This window comes from Pleurodeles waltl, chromosome 7 (genome assembly GCF_031143425.1).
Source record: "Pleurodeles waltl isolate 20211129_DDA chromosome 7, aPleWal1.hap1.20221129, whole genome shotgun sequence".
NCBI lineage: Eukaryota > Metazoa > Chordata > Amphibia > Caudata > Salamandridae > Pleurodeles > Pleurodeles waltl.
The window spans coordinates 1,495,039,074-1,495,057,146 of record NC_090446.1 but is presented as its reverse complement, the minus strand read 5'-3'; the positions used below and the strand labels follow the sequence as shown (position 1 = coordinate 1,495,057,146).

General features: G+C 42.3%; 1 protein-coding gene across 1 annotated transcript in view; it reads left to right on the top strand.

Moving 5' to 3' along the window:
* The window catches only part of LOC138247091 (hyaluronan synthase 1-like), a 191,970-nt gene that overhangs the window by 18,422 nt on the left and 155,475 nt on the right, over positions 1 to 18,073 (top strand). The window contains exon 3 of the mRNA XM_069201836.1: positions 7,338 to 7,482. Within this exon, the coding sequence (XP_069057937.1) occupies positions 7,338 to 7,482 (145 nt within the window). The remainder of the gene's footprint in view (positions 1 to 7,337; positions 7,483 to 18,073) is intronic.

The window sequence follows — 18,073 nt, the reverse complement described above, 5'->3', positions numbered from 1 at the left end:
TAATTGGTAAAAAAGCGAGGCTCTCCATGACTAGATTTACCACTCATGCATGCATCCATAGCAATAATGTAAAATGGGTACTACCCCTCAGGATCCCCAAACAGCTTTTGCTTCACATTCAAGCCAATATCAGTTCCTACATATGGAGCAGGAGCAAATCTGTTATACGCACCCCTTGCCTAAGGTCCAACACAATGGCTTCTGGTCTGAAGCTCCTCTGCAATGCTGCCTATAGCCTGACCTTGCAACTCTACCAGCTCAATCATCACCTGAAACCTGGCCATGAGACCCCATTCTGTGTGAGCCTGGAGTGTAATCGTCTCAACTCCCCAAGCTGCGTGTTACCCTCCTACTGTTCCACTGCCAACCCACCAATAGCCTCAAAGCTGACTCTAGCTGCTCTGGCTGCAGCATAGAGAGATGTCTCACCTTTTCTATATCATAAGGCCCGATTAAGGCCTAATATAGCCCTTTGTATAGAGGGGCAGCCCTTTCACTGTGCGCCTTGGCATAACGGAGGTCTGCAGCGGCATGTAAATCTGTTACAAAGGGATAATTAAATCATTTCTTACTGCAGGATGGAATTTTGGCTTAGAGCTACTGATTTCTACCTTTCTCACCAACTTACCCACTGCCTCCATTCTGCCTGTGGTGCTCCTGCAGTGGAACTGCCCTTGCCTCCTCTCCTTTAGTATTCACAGACTCTCGGTCAATATAGTGGAGTCATATTGGGCCGCTATGGGGTCATTATTAAAATCATCCTCTCCCTCCTGACTAACAGCTAGTGGGCTTTAATGATGGATGCCTGTGCATCTATGCTCCTTGCCCGTGATAGAGTTCCCCGGGATCCCTGCCTGAAATTCCCATATTTCATGATCCTGAATGATTGGTACTGCCCCCCTGGAAACTCAAACAGATTAAACTCATGCCCTATGACTTTTGCTGGGCGAGTAGTGCTGCTTACTATGACCTAATCCATATCCTGCCCGGGTCCCTCATCCTTCTTGGAACATGTGTGGAAAAGACCCTGACAAAGTGCCCTTACGTAAACCTTGCCCCCCCCCCGGCTCACCCTTCTCCATAACAACTCAGATCTTCCTAAAACATGAACATCGATGGTTGATTACCTCACTAGACACAACTAAGCTGTGTATTGTCCACCACTGGCATGAACCCTCCCCACCTTATTGCACCAAATGGCGACTTGAACTCCGAGTAGCCTGCTACAGATAAATCACATACAAACTCAAAATCAACCTCCACACATTCGAGGTGGTGTGGGGTCCCTTTTTTGCCAGCGACAGTGATGCAGCAGTCATGGTTTGAGGTCTCCCGATGACATTCTCTTCCACTCCCACCTCTGAGGCGTCAGCGTTCTCCTGGCTGCTGATCACTCCTTGGGCTGAAGCACAATGTTCTGGTTTGCTCACCTACTGAGGCATTGCCATCTCCCCTGTCTGCCCATCCTCAACCCTAACCCTCATTTGGTCCTCTTTCTATGGTGCTTTTTTCCTATACTTACTCCATAAAGATGAGGCAGATTTGCTTCATTGCTTTGCACTTCTCAGGGCCCAGATGCTTACTTGTTGTATTACCTAATGGAAAGTCGACACTGTCTTGGAATTCTGTATAATGATGATACGCATGTGTCCTCTCTTGCACTGTTTACTGTTAAATACATCAATGCTAAAAAAAAGAATGAAGGAGTGAGGTTTATCGTGGAACATAATATTGAAGTTAAGACTATCACAGGTAAATGCCATTATGTATAATATCTTTTTATTGTTTTTGCTATTTTGTACTGTAAATGTTAGACATTTATTGAAATGAAAAGTTTTTATTATTTATATTGCTCATTATTTTTTACTAATAATGTATTTATTTGATTTTATTATCAAGTTAGCATTTTTATTAGTTAAGAAATTTTGATATTATATTTAACAGTGTGTTATTTTTCACTTAATTTTTTTATAGGAAGTTGTTGGATTTGTAGGTAATATGGTAAGAAGTGTTTTAAAATTCAAAGTTTGTAGCTCAATATTTTCTCACTGAATATTTGAGGAATTATTTTTTTAACTGTTATTGTTTAGCAATTGTAATAAAATATGAATTTAAGGGGCATAATATTTTATGTTTTAATAATATTTTGTTATTTAATGTATGTTTACAGTAGCTTTATAATGATTGTTACAATGGGAATTAAGGTGTAGTGATTTTTTTAATTTAATTTTCACTACTATTTTTTCTAGTAATTTCTAGACCTGGGTGGAATGATTTGTGGAATTTGCAGAATTTGGTGGAATTTAGTGACTCTATCTTACTCTTGTAATGCGAAGTTCTGACCAAATTCTGCCAATCGCTGCATAGCAGAATTTTTTCCCTGTGAGGCTCCAGAAATGTAAGCGAGATTTGATGTCTTTAGCTTCATTTTCTAACATGGGTTGTCCCAGTCAGAGGGCTGCTTCTCAAGTAGATTTGCTACTGCTTTAGATTTTCTAATCGAGTGACATCTAAATCAAATCGAATAGCTGCTTTCTCTTGCGCACAGCATAGCGCTCTTTGCACAGATTTTTCAGTACTGCTTACGCTACTGTGGTTAAATTGCAGCACGAGCAGTGCTACATGCACATAGGTTTTATGTAACACAGCAGAATTCCATGGAGTGAACCTGCACGAGTTCCACCCACCCCTAGTAATTTAATTTTGTAGTCTTTTCTCCTCTTTAGTTTGAAACTATGGTCTATGTTGATAGTGGGTCAGAGGATGCAGCTTTACATTTCGGGTTAGGCCCTTAATCAATCTTTTTTACTAGTAACTGTGGGTCTAGAGGATTGTTACGTGGGTTATTTAAGGTTAGTATAGTTATTGTATATGGATTGTTGGGGTTAATTACATGTTTTTGTTCTTGTAGTTGTGATGATAGGGCCTAACTAATGATAGGGTGTTGTGTTTAAGTGAATAAGAACATTGTTAGTTAGTTTACTTTAGTTATTAAGTGGATTATGTTCTTGTATTTTGTGTTTATTGATTTAGGGTTGTTAGTTTTGTGGTTTGGATTGTATGTATTTTACAAGAATAAAGCTGTTGTTTATCATTGACCAAATCAACAGGGGGTTAGTGGATGGAAAGCTGACAGTCCACCCATCTCAAAAGGAAGCAGGTAGAACAGTCAGTTAGGCAGACAGAGTATACCGTTGTGTTCGCAATAGAGTATGCTGTCTGTCAAACTCTGTACCAACTGATTGATCTCTGAAATGGAAGTCAAAATCCTCCAGTGGGGCAAGGCTGAAGGCTGTATCTGAAGAGATCTATCTGAAATTAGATACCTCTTGGCCACGGTCCCACTAAAGCCATTAGTTTTGTCAGGAAAAGCTCAAAGTATGAAAGTTTGGATTTTGCACCTGTTAATGTTCTCTCATCAGTCAGAAATGTTTTGTGCAGGTCTGTGCAAAAGGTGCTGGACATGATGTAAATGTGCCATCCATTAACCACACTGTGAAATGTGTATATGGTAATATATTGTTAGCAGTGCTAAATGCTATTATTCTTTTTCCATAATTTTCATTGTCATGCAGAATAAAGTTAAAAATAAAAATTATTTTAAGGTCTGGGCCGTTTATGTCACTTAGCGGGTAATTTAATTCTTGGTGGACGGCCCTCCATTCGCTATGGGGAAGGAGTAAATTACTGCATTCCTATAGTGGGGAGATTGCCCGGCTAATTTATAAATGACCGTCAATCAGGCAGTCATTTATAAAATATTTGCAGGGACTGCAGTCACGACGGGTGGCCAGACCTTCACCTTTATGTTGGTGGCATGTATACTCCGTCCCACTTCAACAGAGTATACATAACAGCAACACATAAATCGCCTGAAAAATGTTTTAGGAGCAGTTGGGGATCTTCTTTACGTGCTTTGGGTTTGTGTTATTATTCTTTTTATAATCAAAATTACCTCTTACTGAACACTTGGAAAGTTGTCTTTTAGAATTATTCCTTTAGGTCCTTAAGAACCAGTATTTAGATTCTTTAAGTTCTTAAACTATATTTCTAACTCTAATTTGTAATTAGAATTTCCACTATGTTTAGATGTTTTTTTACATTTTCCAAGGCATCATTTATCATTAATGGTGGTAGATGACCACAGTAGGTGTTTAAGTAACTTTTTGTGCACTTACAATGTGTTTTTCATCGGGGATGTTCTCTTTGCTGCAAGTGTACCCCATATATATTGGGATGGGTTTTCCTTTTGTGAGGTGGTGTAACTAGGGCCCCATTACGAGTCTGGCAGTTACCGCCGGCTTGAAGACCGCCAAATTACGAGTTTGGCGGTTTGGCCTAAGCCAAACCACTGATACTCTGCCCGTCCCGACGATTTTCCATGGTCTGCTGGGCTGGAGGTGAGCACTTCGCTAGCGGTATTACGACTTGGAAGACCACCAGCATTTTCCAGGAATCTGCATTGCTGTTGACAGGATACTCCCGCACACATGTCCACATACCCACACACATGCACCTACATACTCCCACACACAAACACACTCCCACTCATCCACGCAGTCACTTCAAACACCCCCAATCACACTAATATACATACACAAACACCATGGTCACCGTATTCACTCCCCCCAGCGCATACATACATTCACATCTTCTTCCCCCATGCACCTCATATATGCACTCACCCGCTCTCCCCGTCCACTTACACACAGGCACCCTCCACCCCAATCCACAAGCACTCACACCCCCCCAACCCATCCACAGACAATCACTAACACACGCAGAAGACACACACAAACAAACACCCACCTCCCCCAAATTCACGACATTCACACACTCATGGATGCACACACACACACACACCCCTTCCCTGTCAGACGATCCACTTACCTTGTCCGTCGAGGAGGTCGTCCGGGAGGGGATGAGTCATAGCGCTTCCACACCCGGCAGCACCCCGCCATCAGGACACTGCCCCACCATATTACGGGCCATAATACGGCGTGCCGCGTCCATTTGGTGTGCCGGTGCCGGCGGTGGAACTGCCTCTTCCCCACGACTGCCAGCACGACTGGTGCCGGAATTCCGACTGATTTCAGACAGAATTCCAAAAACAGTGATAATAGGGTGATCTTAAGACTGCCAGCACTGGCGGTCTTTAGGCGCCCGCGGCTTCGTTGGTCCTACGAAAAGACCAGTGAAGTTGTAATGAGGGCCTAGGTGTGTTGGTTATTTTGCAATGTGTGAAATATATAATTTAATTAGGAGTTTATAATAATAAAAAACATATTTTAACATTGTGACATTTCCCTACCATGCCCACCACAGTGACCCCAGCCACATCCATTGCTATGCAATATTACCGGAAATAGATGGACAGACCAGCCCCCGGAGAACGAAACAGGAAACACCCAATATTGATATTTCGGGTTATTGTGGAGAGAGAGAGAGGACAGGGGACCTCAAGAAAAGATAGTTCTCCTCTTAATGGACCTCTTTTTGACCAAAACTGATCCTCCTACCCCCACAATGAATCTTCCTACTGTCATGGTACCCCTCACCCTCGCTTGTAAGGAAGAATACAGGCGAAAGTTGAGCCCAACCCCAGATAGCTGAACTACAGGCCGCATGGCCGACAACACTTAGTGCCAACATTGACCATTGTTCTGGTTTCCTGCCGTTTTGGTATGCACTGTAGTTCATCATGAGTTAATGATGTGTCTAATTAATGGTGGCTATTCCCTTTGTGTACAGTGCATTTAAAACCTAAAGAAGAATGATAATAACAACATCTCATACTTAGCTTTTATGCCTTGTTTGTTTGTGTACTTATTTTAAGCCATTGTGGTCAGTTTTTCATTTGTATTGTTGTTGCTTTACTTTTTTGCTTTGTATTAAATATAAGTTTAAAAAGGCAGAGCCAGCTGCGACCAAGATGGCCATTACTCTTTAGAGCTCCCAATGCAGCTAGGGGTGTTTTCCTACAGTCGAAAGTGCGGATGGAGCACTGAGAGGCATGGCAGCAACAGGGCAGATGGCAGAAGGCTCCCTGCACTGCTCAAGTTGGATGGACTGGAGCCCACCCTTGTAGATACCAAAATATGCCTGTCAACAACCTGAGGCCTTCTGAGGCCTACATCCTGCCAAGAGACCTCACCCTATCCTTGCACTGCAACCCTGACAGTGAATCAGAATTCAAGGACTTTACTGTGGAGGGAGAAGAATTGCCAAACATGTCATGAACGGAGACAAGCAGCGCTGCCCCAAACCTTAAGCAGGCTGAACGGGCACCACAGTAAGGCAATCAACCTTGCAGGAGGCAGTGGGGGAGTGAAGCAGTGGTTGGTCAGTGTGGACCCGGCCTTCAGTGGCCTGCACGTGAACTTCAAAAAAAGGCAATTAATACTACAGGAAGCAGTAGGGGAGACTCCGATCAACGGTCCACCAACCACCATGACACCTAATGAGGATGCCAGTGAAGGTCACTCAAAAACTCCTGGGAATGAGCAGATGAAACCCATGCTCCACAAGTGAAAGGGCACCACCCAGCCCTGGCAATCCAGAGATAATTGATAGGAGCATAAAGGAAGTGCCATGGAGAGTCACAATAAGACCAGAGGGAAGAGCCAGGGCTAATAATATACTCACAGAGATGCTAAAAATACCCCCAGAGGGCCTCCTCATTCCACCCTAAGGGAAGCAAGGAAGGATAATCTTATAGGAGACAAAGCAAACAAGGACCAGAGGGTGCTGAACACATTGATTACAATGGAACTTTATGTCAATCAATCAGTCAATCAATCAGCAATTTGTAAATCACTGGTTATCACCCATGGGGTCTCAAGACCCGTGTGTCTACCCCCGGCTACAACCTACTTTAGTAAGAGAATAACAGAAGACATGGACACATCCTCTCTCTGCAGGCCTTCTAAGGACCCCAGTCAGCTGAGTTACAGGGTGAACTGGAAGTTGCAGAGCCTATCGGGATGAGAGGAACTGGGTCTGTCAGGTACCCTGACCTCCTGTGCCTAGACAGACTCACCTATCAGGATTACACACAGAGAACATTTGCTCAGGGAGTCTTGATCATTGGATATAAACAACTTATCTGACCACAAAGACAGTTAGTAAAGTCAGAGCCAGCATTTATTTTTTAACTGGGAGCTCACTGCAAATCCATTCTCCCCAACAACATCTGCTGGTAGAACTGCTATACAGTCCTTCACTGGGCAGGACCTAGATCCGCACTCTTCCACAAAGATGCATTGCAGGGACAGACATGCACAGGGCGGCCCATACGTCCCTCCCTAAACCATCAACTTGATAACTTCTTTTCATAGAGGCCCCTCCACCAGAACTGAGTATAGACACTCCATTAACTCCAGATATGGACACATTGCTAAAAGAAATCACAGCCATTGTAACCAAACTCTCTGTGATGGACACAAACATAATAGATTTTACGATGGAGGTCAAGTTTATGAGGTAAGACCTATTCAAAATCCAAGCAAGACTGCACAATGCAGTTCAACTACTGGGTAGAGTGGAAAAACAATATGAGGCTATTCAGGAATGGGGGCGAGATATTGATTTCTATTTCGGGCCGGAGACAATTCTATGCCTGTTTCCCGCTAGGCTGGTGGGTGGAAACCGAGGTTTCTGCCTGCCAGCCTAGCGGGAAACTCTTAATGGGTCAGGCGGGGAGGTAGCCTTTGTGGAGGCAACCTCCCCATCAGAAGTTCGGGGTACGGTGAAAACCATCTGCCGAACTCCTAATGAGGCCCTTAGTGTCTTTCAAATGTTCTCCTTTTATAATGTTTTGTAATTCATCATGTTTTACTAAGGGCCACCACATTACAACCCTGGTGGACAGACCCACCAGGGGAACGCTGTCCCCGCTGGGAACGTGGTAGACGGCAAACGGAGTTGTACTGAGCGACGGCGGCGCTGATCTCAGCGCCGCCATGCTGATTTCAACTAAGCTTTCTGCCAGTCTTTCCATGGTGGGGAGCCCGCCATGGAAAGGCTGGTGGAAAGCCAGTTCCGGGGGCCACAGGGAGGCCCTGCACTGCTTATGCCCTACCCAGCACCATCGGAATGCGCACTGTCTTTGCAGACGCTGCGCATTACTGTGCTGCTGGAGGACTACGATGTTGAGCCTAGGCCAATAAAGTAGCAAGGTTCCCACCCGGCAGCCCAGCAGGAACCTTGTAATATGTCCTTTCCAAGAGTTTGGCGGTCGGCTTGTCCAGCTGACAAACTCATAAAAAGGTCCGACGTGTTAAACATTCTGTGCTTTGAATTTATTGATTAAGGGCCTCATTACGAGGCTGGCAGTCTTAAGACTGCCAGCCTTGCAGAGGCGGTCAGAACTGCTGCGTCTGTGGCGTTCCGACCGCCATATTAAGACCCTGGCGGTCAGACTGCCAGGGTTCTGCTGTCTCCACGGGGATGGTGGGTGGGGATCGTAATTCCCCAGGGCATCGCTGCTTGCAGCGCTGCCGTGCAGCACTGCCCTGCAGATTATGACCTTGTTCTCTGCCATACTTTTCATGGTGGTTTCACTGCCAAGAAAAAGCTGACGGAGAACAGGTGCAGGGGACAACATGGGGGCCCATGCACTACCCATGCACTTTGCATGGGCAATGCAGGGGCCACCCTGCTCAGCAACCTCACAATGTTCACTGTCTGCTGTGCAGAGAGTGCACATTGCAAGGGCGCTAGTGCACCCTAGAGGCTGCCACCTGTTTCCAGCAAGGCTGATGGGCGGAAACCAAGGTTTCCACCCGTCAGCCTAGCAGGAATCACCTAATAGGTCCAGCAGGGTGGTTGCGGCGGCCACCCTGTTGGGAGTTTGGCAGACGGGCTTTCCCGTCCACAGACACAAAATGAGGACAAAAATGTTCAAATTATATTTTTGTAATTAATTTTTGGTTTAAATGATTTTTACCTAATACAGAGAGTGTTATTCAATGCATATTATTTTTGAGGTGATTTTCTTTTTACATACAGTTGATACAATTTAATGTTTATTTATGTTTTAAATGGTGTTTGTATTGTTTCTGTTAATTGTAAAGATTTTTGAGTACTCAATATTTTGTTTCAATTAATATTATTACATTTTACATTCGTTTTCATGTGTTCTCAATATTTTTAAATTTTATGGAGGAATTCAATATTTTGGCGATATTATGGCTATTTCAGTATCACAATTTGTGGTTGACATTGTGGTTAGATATTATGTCATACAACCAAATGGAACAACCTATTCGTTGTAGATCAGTGACACAATATAATTGTAAGGAATATCATTGCCAAAAATATCGGAAAACAATTTTGTTTACCATAATATCATGATCTTATACTTATAAAAGTAAGTACAATAATCTCAGAAAAAATATTGTTGCCACTAATGTCATCAAAAATAGACAAAAGTATTTTTTTAGAGTTTAGAGTTTAAAGTAGTAAATGTTAAATCTCCTATTACATAAATTTAACATAATGCGCTAAGTCGATGCTCTTCCTCATCATTAGCAGCCACACCGTAACACCACTTGATCACACCATGACATTGCGCGCATTAAAACCAGGACACTTCAGGCTAAACCTATGATTTATTGAGCGAAAGTGATTTTTTGTGTTTTTCCAACATCCTAGGGTTTCTAGAGGTACCCAGAGTTTGTGAGTTCCCCTGAAGGAGACCAATAAATTAGCCAAAATAAAGCTTTTTTTTTGTAAATAAATGGGAAAAAAAGGCTGCAGAAGAAACCATGTGTTTTTTCCCCCTGAAAATGGCATCAATAAAAGGTTTGCAGTCCATCTTCCCAGCTTTCAGGAACAGGCAGACTTGAATCAGAAAACCAAATTTTTCAACACAATTTTGGCATTTTACTGGGACATACCCCATTTTTACTATTTTTTGTGCTTTTAGCCTCCTTCCAGTTAGTGACAGAAATAGGTGTGAAACCAATGCTGGATCCCGGACAGCTAAACATTTCTGAAAAGTATACAAAATTCTGAATTCAGCAAGGGGTCACTTTGTAGATCTTTCAAGGTTTTCCTACAGAAAGTAACAGCTAAAATAAAACAAATTCGAAACTAAGGTGAAAAAAAGAGCCATTTCTGTCCACGTTTTCCTCTATAACTTTTTCCAGCTATGGCAGACTTTTTAAAGCAATATGCCATTACATCTGCTGGACTCTTCTGGTTGCAGGGATATATACAGCTTGTAGGTTCATCAAGAACCCTAGGTACCCAGAGCCAATTAATGAGCTGCACCTTGCATAGGGTTTTCATTGTATACCGGGTATACAGCAATTCATTTGGTGAAATATAAAGAGTGAAAAATAGGTATCAAGGAAGCCTTAGCATTTCCGAAATGTGCACAAGATAAGGTGTTGATAAGCAGTGGTTATTTGCACATCTCTCAATTCCCGGGTCCCCATACTAGCATGTGAATTACAGGGCATTTCTCAAATAGACTTCTTTTTTACACACTGTCTTACATTTGGAAGGACAAAATGTAGAGAAAGACAAGGGGCAATAACACTTGTTCTGCTATTTTGTGTTCCCCCAAGTCTCCTTATAAAAATGGTACCTCACTTGTGTGGGTAGGCCTAGTGCCTGCGACAGGAAACGCAACATGGACATGTCACATTTTTACATTGAAATCTGACATGTTTTTTGCAAAGTGCTTTGCTGTGGATTTTGGCCCCTAGCTCAGCCAGCACCTAGGGAAACCTACCAAACCTGTGCATTTTTTTAAACGAGATACCTAGGGGAATCCAGGATGGGGTGACTTGTGGGGCTCTCACCAGGTTCTGTTACCCAGAATCCTTTGCAAACCTAAAAATTTGGCAGAAAACACTTTTCCGTCATATTTCGGTGCTGCAAAGTTCTGGAATCTGAGAGGGGCCAAAAACTTCCTTCTACCCAGCATTCCCCCAAGTCTCTCGATAAAAATAGTACCTTACTTGCGTGGGTAGGCCTAGTGCCCGCGTCAGGAAATGCCCCAAAGCACAACATGGACACATCACATTTTCCAAAAGAAAACGGACCTGTTTTTTGCAAAGTGCCTAGCTGTGGATTTTGGCTTCTACCTCAGCCGGCACATAGGGAAACATTGCAAACCTATACATTTTTAAAAACTATACACCTAGGGGAATTCAAATTAGGGTGACTTGTGGGGCTCTCGATAGATTCTGTTACCCAGAATCCTTTGCAAACCTCAAAATTTGGCAAAAAAATACATTTTCCTCACATTTCGGTGATGGAAAGTTCTGAAATCTGAGAGGAGCCACAAATGTCCTTCCACCTCGCATTCCCCCAAGTCTCCCAATAAAAATGGTACCTCACTTGTGTTGGTAGGCCTAGTGCCTGCGACAAGAAACGCCCCAAAACACAACATGGATGCATCAAATTTTTACATTGAAAACTGATGTATTTTTTGGAAAGTGCCTAGCTGTGGATTTGGGCTCTAGCTCACCCGGCACCTAGGAAAACCTACCAAACCTGTGCATTTTTGAAAACTAGACACCAAGGGGAACCTAGGATGGGTTAACTTTTGGCGCTCTCACCAAGTTCTGTTACCCAGAATCATGTGCAAACCTCAAAATTTGGCCAAAAAAAAACACTTTTTCCGCACATTTCAGTGATAGAAAATTCTGGAATCTGAGACGAGCCACAAATTTCCTTCCACCCAGCATTCCCCCAAGTCTCCTGATAAAAATGGTACCTCACTTGTGTGGGTAGGCCTAGTGCCTGCAACAGAAAATGCCCCAAAACAGAACATGGACACATCAAAATTTTCTTAAGAAAACTGATGTGTTTTTTCAAAGCGCCTAGCTGTGGATTTTGGACTGTAGCTCATCCGGCACCTAGGAAAACCCAGCAAACCTGGACATTTCTGAAAACTAGACACCTAGGGGAACCCAGGATGGGGTAACTGTGGCGCTCTCACCAGGTTCTGTTACCCAGAATCGTTTGCAAACCTCAAAATTTGGACAAAAAAAAACTTTTTCCTCACATTTTGGTGCTGCAAAGTTCTGGAATCTGAGGAGAGCCTCCTTCTACTCAGCATTACCCCACATCTCCCGATAAAAATGGTACCTCACTTGTGTGGGTAGTCCTAGTGCCTGCAACAGGAAATGCCCTAAACACTACGTGGACACATCAAAATAATCAATTACAAAACTACCTGTTTTTGCAGGGGGGGGGTACCTGCGTTTTTGGTCCTGGGTCAGCAGCCATCTAGGGAAAAATACCAAACCCAGACATTTATGAAAACTAGAATCCTCAGCAAACCTCAAATGTAGCTAAAAAATCACATTTTCCCCACAATTCTGTGTGGGATCACCACACCGCACAAATTTCCTACCACCCAACGTTCCCCTCAGTCTCCTGATAAAAATGATACCTCACTTGTGTAAGTGGGCCAAGTGCCTTTGACCTGGAAGAGCCAAAAACATGTCGAAATTGAGGATGAACCAAAGTGGGTCCAAAAGGGCAGTTTGAAAAAAAAAATGTTTTTAGGCTAACAAGTGGGGCAGAATTTTTAACGGTATAGATGTGACAATGAAGGGTGGTAGGAATTCTGTGGATTCCTGCAGATTCCAGAAGGTTCCATCACAATACTGGGGGGAAAATGTGTGATTTCAAGCAAAGTTGGAGGTTTGCAGGGCATTGTGGGTAAGAAAATGGTGTGGGTGCATGTGAAGCACACCACCCTGGACTCACCCAGATGTTTAGTTTTCAGATGTGTATAGGTCTCGTAGATTTTTCTAAATGACAGCGTCCCAAAGTCCAAAAAGTGCAGCCCTCACCATTCCAAGTGGGACAATTTTGAGAGTTAGCCAAGCTCTCATGGCGTTTATGTAAAATCAAAACCCAAAATAATCAAATATCCTCTTGCTTGCCGTTGGATAAGACCATTTAGTGTGTCGGAGGAGAGCTGAAAGACTGTGTCACCCTTCAGTTGGGGTGGGGGCATAATCATGCCCATACTGGTTGGTAGCCACCACCCCACTATTTTTTTTGTAATTCCCTGGCATCTAGTAGGCTTTCTGCCCCCCCCAGGGGGTAATTGCCCCATCTGCCCACCGGTGGGCAGAACAACTTTGTCCCTATTCATTTGGGGTGGGGGTGAGGCCATACCCCCACCCTCCATTTAAAAAAAGAAATTCTTCCCTGGTGTCTAGTCAGCTTTCTGCCCCCTTGAGGGCAGATGGACATTACAAAAATAGGCTGATGAAATGGCCAACGGTAATGTGCCCCCATGGGGGGCGACCCTTGCCCAAGGGGCTGCCCCACAAACAAAACACACACGCACACACCAATCCCTGGTGCCTAAGTGGTTTCTGCCCCCCCTGGTGGCAGATGGGCCTAATAGAAATAGGCTGATCTGCCCCCTAAAATAAAATAAAATTTCCCCCCAGGGGAGCGACCCTTGCCTAAGGGGTCGCTCCCCATCTGTAAAAATCCCTGGTGTCTAGTGGTTCCTGCCCCCCTGGGGGAAGATTGGCCTAATAAAAGTAGGCCGATCTGCCTTCAAGGGGGGCAGAAATGTCCTAAAATAAAATTGCCTCCCAAGGGAGCGACCCTTGCCTAAAGTGTTGCTTCCCTTGCATGAAATTGGTGCAAAAAAAAGAATCCCTGGTGTCTAGTGGTTTCTGCCCCCCCTTGGGGGCAAATTGGCCTAATAAAAATAGGCTGATCTGCCCCCTAGGGGGCAGAAAAGGCCTAAAATAAAATTGCCCCGGGGGGAGCGATCCTTGCCTAAGGGGTCACTCCCCTTGCATGAAATTGATGCAAAAAATGAAATAAAAATCCCAGGTGTCCAGTGGTTTCTGCCCAAGTGGGACAGACATGGCCTAAACTAAATTTGCCTCCCAGGGGAGTGACCCTTGCCTAAGGGGTCACTCCCCACCCGTAACAACATTTTTTTTTTTTTTATCCCTGGTGCCTAGTGGCTCCCCTGTGGGCGGGCGTAGATCAGTCTAATTGAAATAGGCCGATCTGCCCCCAAGTGGGGCAGAAAGGGCTTAAAAGAAAATGCCCCCCCAGGGGAGCGACCCTTGCCCAAGGGGTCGCTCCCCTTCATTGTTTAAATAAAAACAAAAACTCCCTGGTGTCTAGTGGGCATTTCTGCAGCACGATCGCTATACAATTGTGCTGCAGAAATGCTCAGAGAGACATGAAATGAAAAGAAAAACCTTTCCTTTTCTTTCATTCCTTTCCGATCTTCCTCACCCCCGATTGGAAGAGAAATGCAAACATTTCTCTTCTGATTGCGCTGGAAGGGGTGACCTCTGATGAGGTCAGCACGCGATTGCATGCTGACGCCATCAGACTTCACTGGGGCAAAAGGGGGTGGAAGGGGAAGCGATTCCCCTTCCATCCCTGCCCAGGTGAGGGGGTGGGAGGCCCACGGGTGCAGGACGAGCTGGTTATGTCCTCGGCACATAAGCGACATGGCCGAGGACGTAACCAGCTCGTCCACGGCACCCAGGGGTTAATGGGACAGACATAGGATAATCATCTGAATATCATCCGATGCTAACAGTTCAAAAGATTATAAAGTGCCCTGTGTATCACAAATTAAATAGCACATTTTATTAATTGCAACCTTGCGATCAGAAATCCATTCATATTGCACTGTGCGGGCAGTACATCACCATGTGTTTTCAATCCTACCCCCATCTCCATATACAGATTATGGCCCTCACTACGAGTCTGGCAGTCACTAGACCGCTGGACTCGTGAATGGCAGTCGAACCGCTCCCAGTGCGGTGGTCCAAGTGCCATACTCCAACCCTGGTGGATGGGCTGCCACCTACCGCCAGACCGCCTGGATCAGTAATCCCAATGGTCTGGTGGTAGGTGGCGGTCCTAATCCACCAGGGCAGCGCTACAAACAGAGCTGCCCTGGGGATTAGGACCTCGTTCTCTGCCAGCCATTTTATGGCGGTAGCACTGCCATGAAAAGGCTGGTGGAGAACAGGTGCATGGGGCCCCAGGGGGGGCCTCTGCACTGCCCATGCAATTGGCATGGACAGTGCAGGTCCCCCTGGCCAGCACTGCCTGCTTGACTACAAACTGGAGACAATGCTGTAGACTATTTCCCACTAGGCCTGCGGGCAGAAACTCAGGTTACCGCCTGCTGACCTAGAGGGAAATTCTTAAAGGGCCCAGTGGGGAGGTAGCAACGATGGCTACCGAACTCACAATCAGGCCCTACATGCAATAGATGGAGTGGCACTTGCACTAAACCTAATCAATCAAACATAATATCAGAGTGCATCGATATCACTATGAGCAACATACCCCACAGTAGATATTATTATCTTGTCATATACAGTGTAACATAATTAAAAAAATACTTATTTTGTATTATATTATTTTTTTGAATTATAAAGTTATTAATGTGGGAAAATATAACTATTTGCATATATTCATGGTTATAAATATAAAAAACTAACAAAATGAATCTACCGAAAATCACTATTTTTCTTAATTGTGTTAGACTATATATACAAATAAAACATGCAAACAGTATAACATCATATAAACATAAAATATAAAATATATAAATTAAATGTCACAATATATAAAATATTAAAAATTGAAAAAACGAAAAACGCATTTAATAATGCTATAAATATTTAAATACATTCTAAAATAAAACCAAATACAATTAAATGTGAAAAAACAATTAATGCTACAAACACCACTTAGCTAACATTATTAAAACTATTGGAGTCTAAGAATGTTAAATATGCTATTCCCACTCTAGTTTATGCAATGGTAGGGAAAGTGTTGGACTTTAGAGGGGTAAAATGTACTGTTTCCACTCCAGTCTGTGCAACAATATTGTATTTGGGAGGGGTGAAATTGACTATTCCCACTCCAAACAACACAACAGTAGGGAAAGTTTTAGACGTTGGAGGAGTAAAATTTCCTATTTCCACTCCAATCTGTGTCACAGTAGGGAGAGTGTCAAATTGCAAAGAGTTTAATTGTACTATTCCTACAACAGTCGAAATAAGAGTAGGGAAAGTAACATTACATTACATAATACCATGAATGTCGAAAAAATATTAAAAGCTTAATATAAAAATGATTAATTAATATATCTATATATATATGTATATATATACTGTATATATATGTATATATATATATATAAACAAACGCGTCGCATACTCCCAAAACATATCAACAACACATAGACAACGTACTGTGGCTCCAATCAACACAGCGTTTATTTAAATGATTTACATGATAAATAAACATCTGACTTGCAATATGGAATTCAGTGTTTATGCATTAGGCTGCCCATGTGCGAAATATTACATTGGCAGCACAATCCATAAAGCTAAAAAACGAGTACTTGAACACATGAGAGCTGTTACAAATGAGGATAAACAATATCCAGTTGCTAGAAATTTTGCTTTATACCATCAGAAAAATACCAATTTGTTAACATTTTGTGTTTTTGACAGTATCCCTATTCATATGAGGGGCGGCAACAGGGAGCAGGAATTAAGGAGACTGGAATCTAAACTAATGATCAAATATAGAACTCTCCATCTAGGAGGATTGAATTTGGACGAAGAATTAGCAGTGCACTTATGTTGAATTGAACTGCAATTATGTTTTCAGGTGCTAAGAAATAGTTGTAAGAAACAAATAATGTGACTTGTTTGACTCTATTTTCTTTTCTTTATTCTGAGTTGAAATATGATATTCATGTTGATTATTGTTTTTATTCACAACAGGGTGAAGATTTAGCTAGGATTGAAATATTGAATACAGGAGAGCTATTATATCTGAACCCCAATTTTGGACCGTGTAAGTTGCAATATATTGGATTCAATGAGTAATTTTGAAGTAGGAAGCTGAGTTTTTCTTCCAGTATTTTGGGAACGGGAATTACAATGTTGGAATTTAGCCATGAAATTACATTGGGATGATGAATTCGTATCTGTATTAAAAAATACTGTAGGCCGTCCAGCCACAATGGATTTATTGATATTAATGAAACAAGTTCAAATGAAGTAGATTAATTATCGGTTTTCTTTGCCGATACGAATAATTATTATTTTCATTTTAATCAATATTTTTTTTTAACATTCAATAATTTAGAGCCATTCCATATTGAATTGTACTGAGTTATTCTATTAAGTGAGTTCAAGAGCAAACAGTGAACCCTCTAGCATATTTATATTGGTTAAGTTGAATCAACATAAGAAGTTGCAATGTTCCAATATGGCTGACACGTTCTTCAATGTTTTGAGAAAATGTGCTTGTCTGTTATTTATGTCAGACATTTTATTCGAGTTCATTTTATAAATGTCACTAAGTAAAGAATGATTTGGATTTACTTGCACCCGTGAGGAAGGAGCGAACGCTCCGAAACGCGTTGGGTATTGTGCTGTCACTTGCATTTAAATAAACGCTGTGTTGATTGGAGCCACAGTACATTGTATATGTGGTGCCGATAGGTTTCGGGAGTAGGCGACGCGTTTGCTTTTTGATTTATTAGGGTTCACCACCCTACTGCAGTCTCGCCGCAAGGAAGTGGCTGTAATTTGGTGACTTATTGGGATTAATATATATATATATATATATATATATATTAAAATTATGAATTATCCATTATTAAATGCTTGTTATTCATTTATTCATTAATAGCCTGCCCACCATATACCCCTACAAATCTAGGAGTCCACACCATAAATACAACTTTAAAAATAAGTATTCCATAATTTACATAATTTTAAAATCTATTAAGTAATTTTTTTAGCAATAAATAATTAATTGTTTATGAATTATTACTTAATTACCTTTCTAGCTTAGACCCCCTACAAACATAGAGACCCCCAACTAAATATTAAATAGTCCATAATTTAAATATATAAAATTAAAAAAATGTTTAAACTATAACTATTAATTAATAATAAATTAATTATTAGTTAAATACTCTATACTCCTACAAACCAGCGTCCCACAACTAAAATATTACTGCAAAAATTTAGTATTCCATATTTTACATAAACAATTAATTAAATCATTTATT